Source organism: Poromitra crassiceps (genome assembly GCF_964638095.1).
Source record: "Poromitra crassiceps genome assembly, chromosome: 11".
NCBI lineage: Eukaryota > Metazoa > Chordata > Actinopteri > Beryciformes > Melamphaidae > Poromitra > Poromitra crassiceps.
The window spans coordinates 37,712,243-37,726,274 of NC_139643.1; the positions used below are offsets into that span (position 1 = coordinate 37,712,243).

Sequence of the window (14,032 nt, forward strand, 5' to 3'; positions counted from 1 at the left end):
TCAATACTTTTTAACTCGGCAGCACTGACTGCAATTAATGTTTAAAAAAGTGCAAGAGAGATAGTGTGTGGTCTTCATTCCTCTTCTTTTTGGTGTACTCTCTTTAATCCATCTTTTTAAAATCCCCCACCAGATCTTGTGAACTCGATTACTTTAATTATTAGCCTGTGTGTGTTTTGCTTTTCCCTTTTCTCAATGCGTAAAGCAGGAGACTTGTGTCCCCACTGTACCCGTGAGTTGTGTTTCTCACATTCTCCCACTGCGCCGGCTGCCAAGCTATAAATACACTGAAACACACACACACACACACACACAAACAACATTCAGACACACGGACAACATTCAGATCTATAACTTCAAGGGCTAACAGACACTGTAGAACAGGGGTGTCAAAATCATTTGAGTTCACAGGCCACACTGGACCCAATTTGGTCTAAAGGGGGCTAGACAATGAAAATTAATGCATAATAACCTATAAATAACAACTCAGGTACAGTACAGGTACATTTTAAGAACACAGTTTCACATAGGGTTATGTCAGCTACCATAGGCCTATCATATCAAATCTACTGTAACTGTGCATTAACTGACGGCAACTGTGCAATTCTTCTCTCTATATTCAAGTGCAATGAAAATAGTTTACCATTTTGTGATGCATAAAAGAAAACATGAATAGTTAATTGCACAACTTGCTCATGAAACCTGGTACGATTAATTTTAGGTGTCAAATCCTGAGCTTGAAAAGTTGGATTGAAGGACTTCACAGTGCCATTTTCACACTTTGCAAAGTCATCTTGTGGGCCGGATTGGACCCTTTGGTGGGCTGGTTCTGGCCCCCGGGCCATATGTTTGACACCCCTGCGAAGAATGAATGACACAAGAATGCTGGATCATTTGAAGCCAACACAAGTTTATTGCTGTGACGAGATGACATGGACGTTGTGTTAGACGATTCACAACAGTAAAACACTGTTCATATACAGGAATAAAGGAGTATAAATATAGAATATCTGTACTACAGGAGAGTATTTGAGCTTTACTCAAAAACACACAGCACGCACACTCAAAATCGTTCACTTGCACATAAAAGCAGACAATCACATTACCTTGAGACAGACGGCGGCTCGCCTCGCAAATACACACTCATTCACGAATCCCCAACGGAAGATGTGTCTCAAATTCAAATGTGTGTTGAGTTCAGGGGTCAAGGGTTCAGTCCTTTCCTTCGGTACTCTCGGAGTACCGCGTGCACGTCCCCCTTCCTTTCCCTACTCCTGCCTGACATTTAGGAGTGATAGCAGGGTCCAGGAAACCCGACGGAGGGCTCGAGGAAATCCAGTTCCAGACAGCCTCTTTAAGATTGTCCTGTTTCCATCCTACAGATGTGTAGAGACACTTGGAGCAAAGAGAGGCGGTTTCTCACCCATAACATCAATACAAAAAGAATACAGTTTAAAGATGCAATGTGTAACACTTTAACATCAACAAATGATTACCAAATTAACTAATGTGACAGTCAAATCCGTTGACGTCATTGCTCTCATTGGTTAGATTAACTGTCAGTTTTATTATGTGCGGTCATGTCATTCAGGAGCAGTCTTTCGGTTAGTTTAGTTGTCAATCACCAGCCATGTGTTTGAATGTAATGTGGGTGGACTCAGACGACATTGGGCAGAGATGGTGTGTGTCTGGAAGAAGTTTGGACACCAGTCTCAGGAGAGAAGACGGTGTTGGTAAAAGCAGGAAATCATTTGTGAACGGAAAGCTTGCTGTGTCGAGAGAGGAACTGCATTGCTTAAACCAAGGCAAGAGACTGCTTTAGACCAGGAGCTGTAACACAACCTAAGTGACTGTTTGTTTGTGAGCGTGTATCATTCATTTGTTCGTCGTGTTCCCATCTTCATGGGGCTTTGCTGAACAGAGCTTCAGTGCAACACCGCGCGCGCGGGCTGTCCATGTGACCGGGCCTGCCGAGCAGAGGACCGTGCCGTCCCGAGGCAGCGTGGAACCAGCGCAGGATTCGCCCTATATGTGTATAGCCTATGTGGGTGCCATCTAATGCTGACATTAACTCATCCATTCATTTCAAAATGCTCATGGCTAGTTAGCTGGGATGGTAAAGGAGCTATAACGGCACAAACACACTGGCAACGGAAGTGAGGCAAAGCGTCTGGAAGTGCAGGCAGTTTCATTTCAGCGCCCTTGTTATTAACAGATTAGACCGGTCACACTGGCCGTGGTGTGGGCGGCCCGCGGTCTGCAGCCATATTTTCCGCGTCTGGTCTGTTTTTGACACGAGCCACGAGCGATCGCGTGCAGCCAGGCAGGAAGTCAGTACAAGTTGTGCACGGAGCAAAACCGACGACCACTTCTGGTGTGAATGGCCAGGCTCCTGCTCGAGCTGAATTTACGCGCGGCACCGCTTCCGTTTCCAGTGTGCTTATGGAGAGAGCTGAATTACTCTAGACGACGAGATGAAAAGTGTGAGCCAGAATAGTTATGCTAATAGGCTAAAAATACATCAAGCTAAACTGTGCCGATTTTGAGGCGCAAGAGCACTAACAATATGGCTGGTGTGAGACAGAGGCTACCAACCATCTCCACCATGGTTTCATTTGTTTACAGTAATCATATGAAGGTATCACAATTCATTTGACATTGATGTATTGATGTTTAAAAATCCTTCATGTAGCACCTTTAATGCAACATCAGTAGGCTGAAAGCAATGTTTCAACAACGTTTAGACTCAAAGTCTGGTTGGTATTAGAATACTCATGTCTTAATAGAAGATTCTTCTTATGACTAACTTATGAGTAAGGTGTGCATTTCAGCTGCACCATCCACATTCGTCCCTGCTCTCCAGATCTACTGCCAGTGAGTCCGGGACGGGGCTTGGCGCTGGGTACGAGGGGGGTGGTGTTCTTTAAGGGTACGACAGAGGTCCATCACACACTGTCGAGTAGCAGAATGGTAGCGGCCGGCCCGGGAGAAGGGAGCTCAGTGCTCGTGTTGTAAGAGTCTTGTTCATCCCCAGAGTCCTGTTTGTGTGCTGCTGTCAAGGTCAGCTGGTTCAGACCAGCTTCTAGTGTCGCCTCTGCTCCCTCCGCTCTGTCACCTGTAACACACACACACGCACGTATGCACACGCACGCATGCACGCACACGCACACACACACACACACACAGAAGAGAAGTGTGTTAGGGTGAATATAAATCTGCTATATTAATACTAGGGTTAGGTGTTGTTAAAAATCTGATATTGGCCAGTCAGTGGCCTCTACCTCTGATATGATGGATAAGATGCAGTTTGATTGATACTTATTGTAGAATTGATCAATACTACAATACTGGTTGACTATGGAAAGCCTGAAGGGGACTGACTGTAATGTGACATTTTGATCAGACTAGGCATCTCGCGCGCTACGCAAGCTTGATTCCTAGGCTCGCCCGCCCTGCAGCTCGCCGAGGTGGCCCTGCAGCTCGCATACGCAGCTCGGCTGATGTGCAGCCTCGCCTGCTCTATTGGCATGCAGTCTCACAATGCCTCCTTGTGTGTGTGTGTGTGTGTGTGTGTGAGTGTGTGTGTGTGTGACATATGACATCACTGATGACATCATCAGTGGGGGGGGGGGGGGGTGTCCCATTATGACATCACACTGATGACATCATCAGTCTTATGACATCACTGATGACATCATCAGTGATGTCACAATGCCTCCTTGTGTGTGATATGACATCGCTAATGACATCATCAGTCTCATCATCAGTCACTTTTTTTAAGCAGCTAAGACTCAGCTGTTCAGACTGGCCTTTGTCTAGCCTCTTGTGTATCTCTGTTAATTGTGTCTCGTTTGTATTTCTTAGTATGTACTTTTATTGCTCCTGTGAAGCACTTTGTGACTCTGCTCTGTGAAAGTTGCTATATGAATATGAACTTTGACTTACTTTACTTTTACTGTACATACTTTTTTGGTCAAATTTATGTTATTGTCTACTGGCATAATATACCAGCTATACCAGCTACTGTATAGGCAGCTTCAATTGAAATTTCCCCAAAAATATCAATGTCGATATCGGACTTCAAAGATCCAGATCAGTCAAACCCTAATTGAAACTTTCAGAGAAAAAAATAAATCCGAAATGAGCTCAGCTTCTAGGATGAAGCTATCATGGATACACACACTGATGCGATGAACACACACCTCTCTCCTGGTCGCAGTCTGGGGAGGAGGCTCCGCTGCACTGGCTGCGGGGGCCCAGGAGAGGAGAGACACCCCCAGAGCCGCACGCAGAGTCGGGGCTAGGCGGCTCCAGGGTCCCGGCGGGACAGGAGGAGGACAGAGGGGGGGAAGGGGGAGAGGAGGAGAGGAACGAGCAGGGGGAGCAGAGAGAGGAGGAGGGGAACGGGCAGGGCATGTCCAGGGGGGAGGAGGTGCACGACGAGGAGGGCATGTCCAGGGGGGAGGAGGTGGAGTGAGTGTCCATGTCTTCCTCTGAGCTGCTGCAGTGACTACCCTCTTCATCAATTGACACAGACACCACTGAAAGACACACACACACACACACACACACACACACACACACACACACATACAGGTACACAGGCCGGTGTTAAGCATGCAGACACAAACACAGGGTTCTTGCACATTTTCCATTTTAAAGTTCCAGACTTTCCAGACTTTCAGAGGAATGCTTTTCCCATTGAAGACTATGGCAAACATGTTGAAGGCTGGAAGTATTAAATGTTCTATAAAACATTCACTATTCATATGTCTGGGTGTGTGCATACTAGGCTCAAAATGGGGTCACACAGCGGCTCCGTCTTCTTCCCTTCCATTCAAAGAGTAAATGCAGAGAAAAGAGACAGAATCGTCTGCAGTAAGGTGAATGAGAAATGATCTTAGTCTCGGTAATAGAGTTTTACTGGAATTCTGTTGCTAGGCAACAGTTTAGACCCTAGTTTATTTCCTGCCAGCTATTGTATTAGCAAACACTGCAACAGGAAATAAGCTAGGGTCAATTTAGAATGTTTATGTTGTAAAGTTCAAATGGTCTATAGGCTAATAGTACATCATTTGAAATTAGAATTTTGAATCAGAATAATTCCCCCCCACACTTTTAATCCAAAAAAAATCTGAATTCCCATACACATTCAGATCATGGAAATAAGGAAAATCATTCTCCGTACTTTTGCTGTGCAAGAACCCGGCACACTGCCACAGATGCACCAACAAAACAAGAACAAACTAATGATGGATGACATATGGAATAAAGACCTCGGGCATAATTCTCCTCTGAATGTGGGTGCCACTCACTTGATAGGCCGTCTGACTCCATCTTGAAGTTGGCGATGTCTTCGTTGGCCCCGTCGCCCTCCGCCCCCACCCCCTGCTCCCTGGTGCCCATGGCGAGGGAGCGGCGGTGGGCGTGGATCTCCTCGGAGATGGTTTCCAGCGCGCGCAGAGCCGCGCGGTACTCCGCCTTGGCGACGGCCAGTTTGGCCTGGCGCTCGTCCACGCACCGCTTCAGTTGCTAAGAGAAGTCACACGCATTTTCCACATTCAGTCCTGTAGTTTAAAACGCATGCAGTCATAGCACTTTACCATGCTTTGGCTAATAGTGACTGGCAAATTGGCAGATGCAGCACTTATGCTGCTTATGGTGCACACATGATATGATACTGTATACATACCTCAAGCTGTAGGTAATACTTTGCTTTCAGTTCGAAATAAGGCCTGCAGGGGGAGAAAGAGGAAAGAAAAAATTAGAAAGAGGCACACACTTTGTAATCTGTAGCACCAGTGTGGCGCTCTCTCTGCCTGCTGTCCGTCACATTGGTAGAAGCTCCTATTGCCCCCGCTCTTCAGTTTGTATCCGTATAACGTTAGCCCGACTCAAATAAATATAGGCGGCCATCGAAGGTGTTTTGAGTTCAGGACAACCCTGACTGCTTAAAATCAAGCATTTTTATTGTGTCATTTTAGAGCATTAAAGTCCCACATTTGTACAGTGAAATTGCTTCTTTTCTGAAACTGGAGGTGCTGTAAAAACACGCTGCTCCTGATGACTGATATGGTTTTATTCAGGATAACCCTGACTGCTACACACCACCCAGAATCAAGCATTTTTACTCTATCATTTTAGAGAACGTTAAAATCCCACACTTTTACATTGAGATTACTTTAAGTGTGAAACTTGGGGTGCTACAAAAACACAGTGCTCCATAATTTCACTCTTTACGTAGAGCGATCATGCTTACTGTCGTGTGTATAGTCACCCCCCAAAGGCCCATTCTGAGCCAGGAAAAACCCTGGAAGAATATATAAGAGTCCTCTTGAGAGCAGTCACATTCCTTGGCTCTTACAAAGGGAACACACCCCACAGCACAGCACAGCACAGCACACCCCGGCACAGCACAGCACACCCCGGCCAACACATGAAAAACATCTGGACTGCATCAGATGACATAAATGAAGTCTCTCTCTCTCTCTTTCTCCCACCAAAAGAGGCCCAGACAGGGAAAGCTCACAAGAGCAGATAAGCGTTTCTGCCTTGTTTCACTTCATAAGACGATCAGTTCCCCCAGTCCTTCACAGAGCTAACCGAGGAACGGACCTGGATTTGTTGATGGAGCGTTTGAGTTTCTTCTCCAGCTGCCTCATGTGGCCGATACAAGAGTTGTAATTGGACGCTGTCTTCTTGTGTTCGACCTCGCTGCGCGTTCTCGCCTGTTCGGCCTCCATCACCTGCAACAGTCAAGCAGGAAGTTTGGTGGAAGTTACCTATCTAAATGGACCTATTGCAGACATGGAAGTCACTCGGTATATTATCCATAGAAATGTTTTCGAAACCAGACAAAGTAATAATAATAATAATAGTTCATAATGAATAATTGATTGAATTTATATAGCACCTTTCTAGATACTCAAAGCACTTCACATTTCAGGAGGGGGGGGAACTCAACTCATCCAGCACGGCAGCCAGTTTGCGCCAGAACGCTCACCACACATCAGCTAAGGCCTGTGTGGGAATTTAGCCAGGGCACCGGGGTTACACCCCTACTCTTGCAAAGAGCGCCGATGGGATCTTTAATGACCACAGAGAGTCAAGACCTCGGTTTACCATCTCATCCGAAGGACGGTGCTCACTAGGGCTGGGCGATATAGTTGAAATCAATATCGATGATAAACGATAATACAGTATTGAATTCTTGCCCAGCCCTCATGGCTGTATGGGAAACGTTAACCAATCTACTAACAGTAGTGTGAATGTATTCTAAATGCATAAGAACATGGGGGCGGGGCTTAAAGGTTTGTGCCTGTTCCTCAGACTATAATTGGACCATCACAATCTATAATCGTTAATAGAGTAGCCTACCGCAGGAAGGAATCCGGAAGGGGAAAAGCGAATGGGCTTTTAGTATTTTAGGATTTCGGTTAAATGCATGAAATAAGGTTTGTGGTTAACAAAGGTTTGTGGGAGTGGAAGTTTGTGTTCAGCAGGATAATCTTCACGAACATACTTTTATGACTTTTGAAGCATAATTTTTTTTTTTAAATGCAATTTTCAGAAAAGGTTTAAAAGATCATAAAAGTGGTCCTCGTTTGTGAAGATGATCTTGCTGAACACAAATTTCCACTCCCATAAGCTTGTGTTAACCACAGACAATATTTCATGCATTTAACGGAAATCCCTATTCTAAAATCCCATAGCTTTTCCCCCTAAGAACCAACATGGCGGGGTTCTACAAAAATATGTCATCCCTGCGGTACTCTATAGTGAAATCGGTTAATCGCTGCTCTTAGGGCAGTTACTGTATCTGCTTTATTCTGCCTTATTTCAAGACACTGTCACTTTGACGACAAGTGGAATCTTTTGAAGCGGGACAATCTTTCCAGAGAGGGGAACTGCATTGGAAGCAAGGCTAAAGACGAGGCTAAATGACATGTTATGATGGAATTCTTTACGCGGCCAGGCTATTTTCCACGTGCGTGCGTGCCTACCCTCTGTGTGGCGTGGTTGAGCATTTCCTGCCAGGCGGAGTCAAACTGGCGGCTGTCCTCCTCCAGCAGCCGCTCCTCGGCCAGGGCGATGGTCTCCTTGGCCGCCCGCAGGATCTCCACCGCCCGCTGGAACTCCTGGGTGGCCTTCTGGGCTTCAACCTGGGCCTGAGGGGTCAGGTGGAGAGAGCCACGGAGGAAGGTTATGATGCGTTCAGTTCACCTCATTTGGGAAGAGAGAGGCCTGGCACAATTAGTGGCAGCGGCAGGTTTTGTGGCAGCAGATACTGGCAGCAGTTGGGGAAGGAGCTAAGTGTGAGACAGCTGATCAGGAGCAACCGAGGTCTACTACTGAAAACCTCAACCATAACATCTTAGCTTTAAACCAGTGATGTGAACATTTCCTGGTTGTTGCTTTAACTCGCTCCAGTGTGTATTTATATGAAGTGAATGCACCAGTTAGTCCTTGTGGTGTGTGTGTGTGTGTGTGTGTGTGTGTGTGTCTTTCTTTGACCTACATTTCTTCTGGAAGATTCCTTATGACAACCACAGAGGCATGTTGAAACAGCTCACACACACGGACACACGCACGCACGCACGCACGCACGCAGGCACACACACACACACACATACACACACACACACACACACACACACACACACACACGCACACACACACACACACACACACACACACACACACACACACACACGCACGCACACACACACACACGCACACACACACACACACACACACACACGCCTTGATGCAACAGATAAACAGTGGCTTTGTCCCTGAGGAAATGTGACCCCTGGTCAGTGGCTTCTTGCTGCCCACAGTGGGCGTCAGTGCGTCACCATCAATAAGGGGATTCTTCCCATCGGGCCGAACATATTTGGACCCACTCTCTCCAGTCCCACAGACGTGACTTAAAGGCCAGTGTATTGGCTCTATACCAGTTCCACTAACTCATCAGATTCTCTTGTATGAAACTAAATAATTGACCGGGTAAGCCAGATCAGTCTTGTTTCAGCTTCTAATTTTATCTTAGAAACATACTTTATAAATATATTTGAAAGAGTGCTATGCAAAAACGAAAGCAAATGAAGTTATTAATATCAGCCGAATGAGCCTAGTATGCTGTGTTGGAGCGCTTACAAGCCATTAGACATTACTTTAAAGGACGGCACTGACAAGAGGATTGGCACCAAAACCGTGTGTGTGTGTGTGTGTGTGTGTGTGTGTGTGTGTGTGTGTGTGTGTGTGTGTGTGTGTGTGTGTGTGTGTGCGTGTGTGTGTGCGCGTGTGCGTGCGCATGCGCATGCTAGCGCTTTAACATTAAATATTTGTGTTTTAGAGGACTGGAAAAATAGACCAAATTTGAACCCCCCCAAAATGCACATTCAATGGCAGAAGATGTCTCTTCTGCCATCTTCTGCCAGACGTCAAGTAGAACTTGTTTTGTTTACACAGGAAGTGAGCAAGGTTAGCCAGAGAGACAGCTAATGGTTTTTACGCTGTTGATTCATAATAGACTTCACGAAAGATGAAGACTGACATTTTGTTTTCAGAAGTTGTGAATATACAGGTCATGGAATAAAAACGAAAACCAATACCAACGTTGAATGACTAAAAAGTCCATCTTCATACTTTGGATAAAGTTAATCACCTACAAGAGACTGTATGCTAAAGTGTTAGCATGCACATCTGGTGCCAATTTTAGTGCCCATCTTCTCATCTTATATTAATTAAGACAACCACTGGGCCAAACTCCCCAAAACGTCGGTAGCCTATAGCCTGATCATTATGTGAGCTGTCAGACTGTTCCCACGGTCTCCCCTGTCTCTCTGTTACGATAACCGCTGCCATTTGACCCCCTGCCACTGTCAGCCATGTTTATGATAAAGCCTCCATCAGTGGCGTGCACATGTACACATCTACACAGACTCACAAGGGTTAGAAAAGCTGGCCTGGCCACTGGGTATCTCAGTTAGATAGCGTTATCCAGGTTTGTCGAGACCTCTCTCCATGCAATCTGTTAGTCTGAATCCCCCCCCTTTTCCCCTCATCATGACCCATTTCTCAGGCTCTACGAAGGGGGGGGGGGGGGGGGGGCAGAAAGCACAGAAGGAGGATGATGGATATTTCATGAAGAGAAAATCTTAGATGATGAGCAGAAACAGAACAGGGAATCGGGGGAAGAATAATAGGGATGTGCAATATAATGTACCGGTATATGCAATTTATTGCAATTTTTCCCCACAATACTGTATCGATATTTCAGAAAAATATCACGAGAGATCGCTGTATCGATTTTTTTGCACAGCCGTATGTTCGATGACACAATAAGAATACTTGTGCACTTTATTTTTGTTCAGTAGCACAGTGTGCAACTGTGCCAGTTAGCAAATGCTGTTATAATAAATTAGAATGCAAATTTTGAATTAAATAGATTTGACTGAATTTGTCCACTGAGTTATCAATATAATGTGACATATTATTACGCTACCTGGGGTGGTACACAGCAAGTTGTATTTTCAGCTCTATTTTCTAATTTTCAGTACATTAAGTAGAGTATTGCAATATGTCGCAATATGTATCAATCGCAATGTGTTGTGATACAATCGTATCATGACCCATGTATCATGATATGCATCGTGTCGTGAGCCCTCGTCTGTTCTGTTTTGTGAAGGTAGGTGAAGATTGTGCCACACAGTCACACAAGTGCCCCCCGTCCTTCACGGGACGTCCCGGACAGAGTTGGCCCACTTTCTTTCTTTGTTTTTGCAGAAAACACCCAGCTAAACAAAATGACGAATCCACCCAGTCGACACCCAGTTGTGACTACTCCTCGGCCCTAGCCTAGGTAAACCCAGCCACCACGTGACCTGCTCTCTCAGTTCCCAGTCACTAGGTGACTGGGAATAGTGACTGAGAACAGGTCTGAGAGCAGGTCACGTGGGGGATGGGTTTACCCAGGCTACCTCGGCCCCCCGCTGTGTGACATCGGAGATGAAAGACGCAATTTGCTGCTATCTTCACCACACAAAGGCTTTCACAGCCCAAAGATACCATGCAAATAGAAACCATTGTCATCCGTTAATTAACGTGATGTCATGTAGCCCACATTGTAGGGCACTGTCTCGGCGGCGGCTAACGGGACGGCTTTAGTCACAAATACCACAACACACTGTCACCTCGTCCTCGTGATATGTGCCATGTCCATTCACACCATCCCACTAAAGAGTGTTTTTTGCGTCTATGTGTATGTGCGTCTGTGTATGTGTGTGTGTGTGTCCATACTCCTTTCTTCTAATTCATGTATCAGACTCTTTTAACCTGTCTGACACCTCCATCGCTGGAAGTCTCCCCATTTATACAGTCTCTGTCTCAAGAGAGAGAAAGAGGTCAAGGAGGCAGAGACAGACAGAGACAGCTACAGCACACAGACGGGCGGCGGCGCAGCAGCGAATGAGACGTAAAGACAAGAGATAGGACAGTACAGACACATTCCTACACAACCCCCTTAACCCGTCGGAATGTAAGAGAAAACATGGGGGGTTGGGTGCTTAGACTGGCTTATGGGCAGGGGTAGAGGCAATATTGTGTGTGTGTGTGTGTGTGTGTGTGTGTGTGTGTGTGTGTGTGTGTGTGTGTGTGTGTGTGTGTGTGTGTGTGTGTGTGTGTGTGTGTGTGTGTGTGTGTGTGTGGAGGGGGGGAGGGTCAGTGAGGATGAGGATAAGCAGTCGATTCCACATCTGAAATCAGGTCATGTATTAAATATTAAATATTCTATCTATAATTGATGACCAGACAATGCAGGGTTGTTCCACTTCCTGCATAGAGGAATGTTTGGTTTTAGGCTTATAAAAACAATATAAAACATCCCACTAAATTGTGAGGGAAATTACTGTATTCTTTGATTTTGGGTTGCAAGAAAAGAAAAATCCTGATTATGAGTTATGACTGATATATTTGAGTTTAGGACAACCCTGACAGCTTATTAACTCAAGTGCATCAATTTAGAGAATTTCAAAGTTAAAGTCCCACATTTTTATGTTGAAATGACTTCATGCATAGTCACCCCCAAATAGTCCATGGGCCAGTCCAGATTCCGGTACCACTCAAGGTGGCAAAACTTGCTTATAATTTTTGATAAGACACATGTCTGTAGATGATATTTGAGTATGATAGCCATTCCTTAGTGGTAGCTGTGACACAGTTACCAGCTTGTGAAGTGAACCACCCCTAAAGTAAATTGCATTTTAGACGCCGGTGCATATCCTGGGTTAGGCACATGGTCAGGGCATTTTTCAATCTTTTGTCAATCTTTTTCAATCTATTTTAAATGGGACCTTCTTAGCTTTCATTTAAGGCAACTGCTGCTAATAACAACTGCCGTTTGCTTCAAGAGGAAACCTGCCTATCTCTGCTGCCAAAAGGGCCTAAACACCTCTGCCCGGGCCGAAACACCTCTGCCCTTTTCACACCTAGAAAACTCCCACTTTGCGCTCAACAAGAACAACTTAGTAAGTTAACTGAAAATGCATGCTGACATAAGCATGATCACATCATTTTTAATCATCTATTCATATCCTAATTCATATTAGGTCAATAATAGATACGTGTAATTGTGTTAATATTCCCATGAAATACTTCAGCCTATAGATTCAAATGTTATTTTCTAATGTTCTAAGTAACTGGTCAAGATGAGCTCTGATAATAAGACTGCTGGTAGGGAGGCCCAGCCCCTAATCAGAATGTGACATGCATACAGTCAGTGCCTCGCAAAAGTGGTTGAACACCCCCCCCCCTTCCAGCAGCAGCTAAACGACTAATATAGCCAGTTCAGTAGTAGTAAATATTTTTTAGAAAATGAAAACTGTAATATGTGCTGTTTGAAGTATCCAACCCCTTTCACTTTGGCAAACCTCAACTCAAATACACAATGGAGTCCACTGCAATGAATGTGGAAGGGCAAAACAGAAGCTGCCCTGGCATTATAGCTACACTCACTGAGCACTTTACTGGAACACCAGACTAATACTGGGTAGGTATCAGGGTGGGAATTTCGTCATTTTAGGGGCGTGGCCATCTGGCCTTCAGCGTCACATATTTTTTTAGGGCACAAGGCCACAAGCCAGGGCACAAAGGCAATTGCTCTATTGACATCATGAAGAGCGATTTTTCAGAAATGTGTGTTAAAATGAGCCAATTACACATCCTTTGCACATTAAACTGAGACCACTGACGTTTCTTAAAGCAACTGACAGTAGCAGGCTGGTAGCAGGGCACTGCCAATGTGGCCTGATCTCAGGGCATCACGGCCAGAAGGAGGGGCAATGGAGGCCATGGCCTCCGTGTAATTCCCACCCTGGTAGGTAATCTAGGTATAGCTTTCAGCTCAGTGTTAACCGGCTACCAAAGTGACAGACGTGTTGCATTCTGAGATACTTTTCTGCTGACCAAAGTTGTTGTTTTTGCACCATTCTGTGTAAATTCTTGACAGACTGTTGTGATATCAGCAGTTTCAGAAGGGTTGCACCAACAACCACAAGCATGCCGTCGTCGAAGTCGCTTATGGTGTGAGTTGCATGTTAGTTAGTTTGTTCAGCCATAGTAACCACACGCAATGCCAGCATTGGTAAAATAGCTGTTGAATTCAACAATTTGATCAGAGTGAAATAAATGATAACCAATAAGCATGTTGCATGCAGGTGTAATTACACCTCAAGTAGGTCAACAACAGACATTTGATGTTAAATCCAACAAACTGGAGCTCTGAAATCAAACCCACCACGTCTCTTGCCCAGGACAAAATGATCCCCCTTTTTTCCCCCTCTTTTTTAGGGAATGTAATAATTGTATCTATCACATCCGCTATTTCTGTTGTCCCCCCCAATATATATATATTTTTTTTTCTTAACAGTACACATACAAAACACATGAACAGGCTCGGACAGATTAAACAAAAAACAACAACAGAAACATCAACATTCAATATTACCATGTGGTGCTACAAGCCGCTTAA

At 45.1% G+C, this 14,032-nt stretch overlaps 1 protein-coding gene across 1 annotated transcript in view; it reads right to left on the reverse strand.

The window, feature by feature from the left end:
* Nucleotides 1-905: 905 nt before the first annotated feature.
* Nucleotides 906-14,032, reverse strand: part of LOC310784539 (SH3 domain-binding protein 5-like) — a 23,259-nt gene continuing 10,132 nt past the window's right edge. The window contains exons 4-9 of the mRNA XM_083645525.1: nucleotides 8,004-8,168; nucleotides 6,616-6,746; nucleotides 5,693-5,735; nucleotides 5,316-5,532; nucleotides 4,203-4,541; nucleotides 906-3,115 (exon numbers count right to left, since the gene is read on the reverse strand). Of these exons, the coding sequence (XP_083501651.1) occupies nucleotides 2,946-3,115; nucleotides 4,203-4,541; nucleotides 5,316-5,532; nucleotides 5,693-5,735; nucleotides 6,616-6,746; nucleotides 8,004-8,168 (1,065 nt within the window). The 3' untranslated portion in view covers nucleotides 906-2,945. The remainder of the gene's footprint in view (nucleotides 3,116-4,202; nucleotides 4,542-5,315; nucleotides 5,533-5,692; nucleotides 5,736-6,615; nucleotides 6,747-8,003; nucleotides 8,169-14,032) is intronic.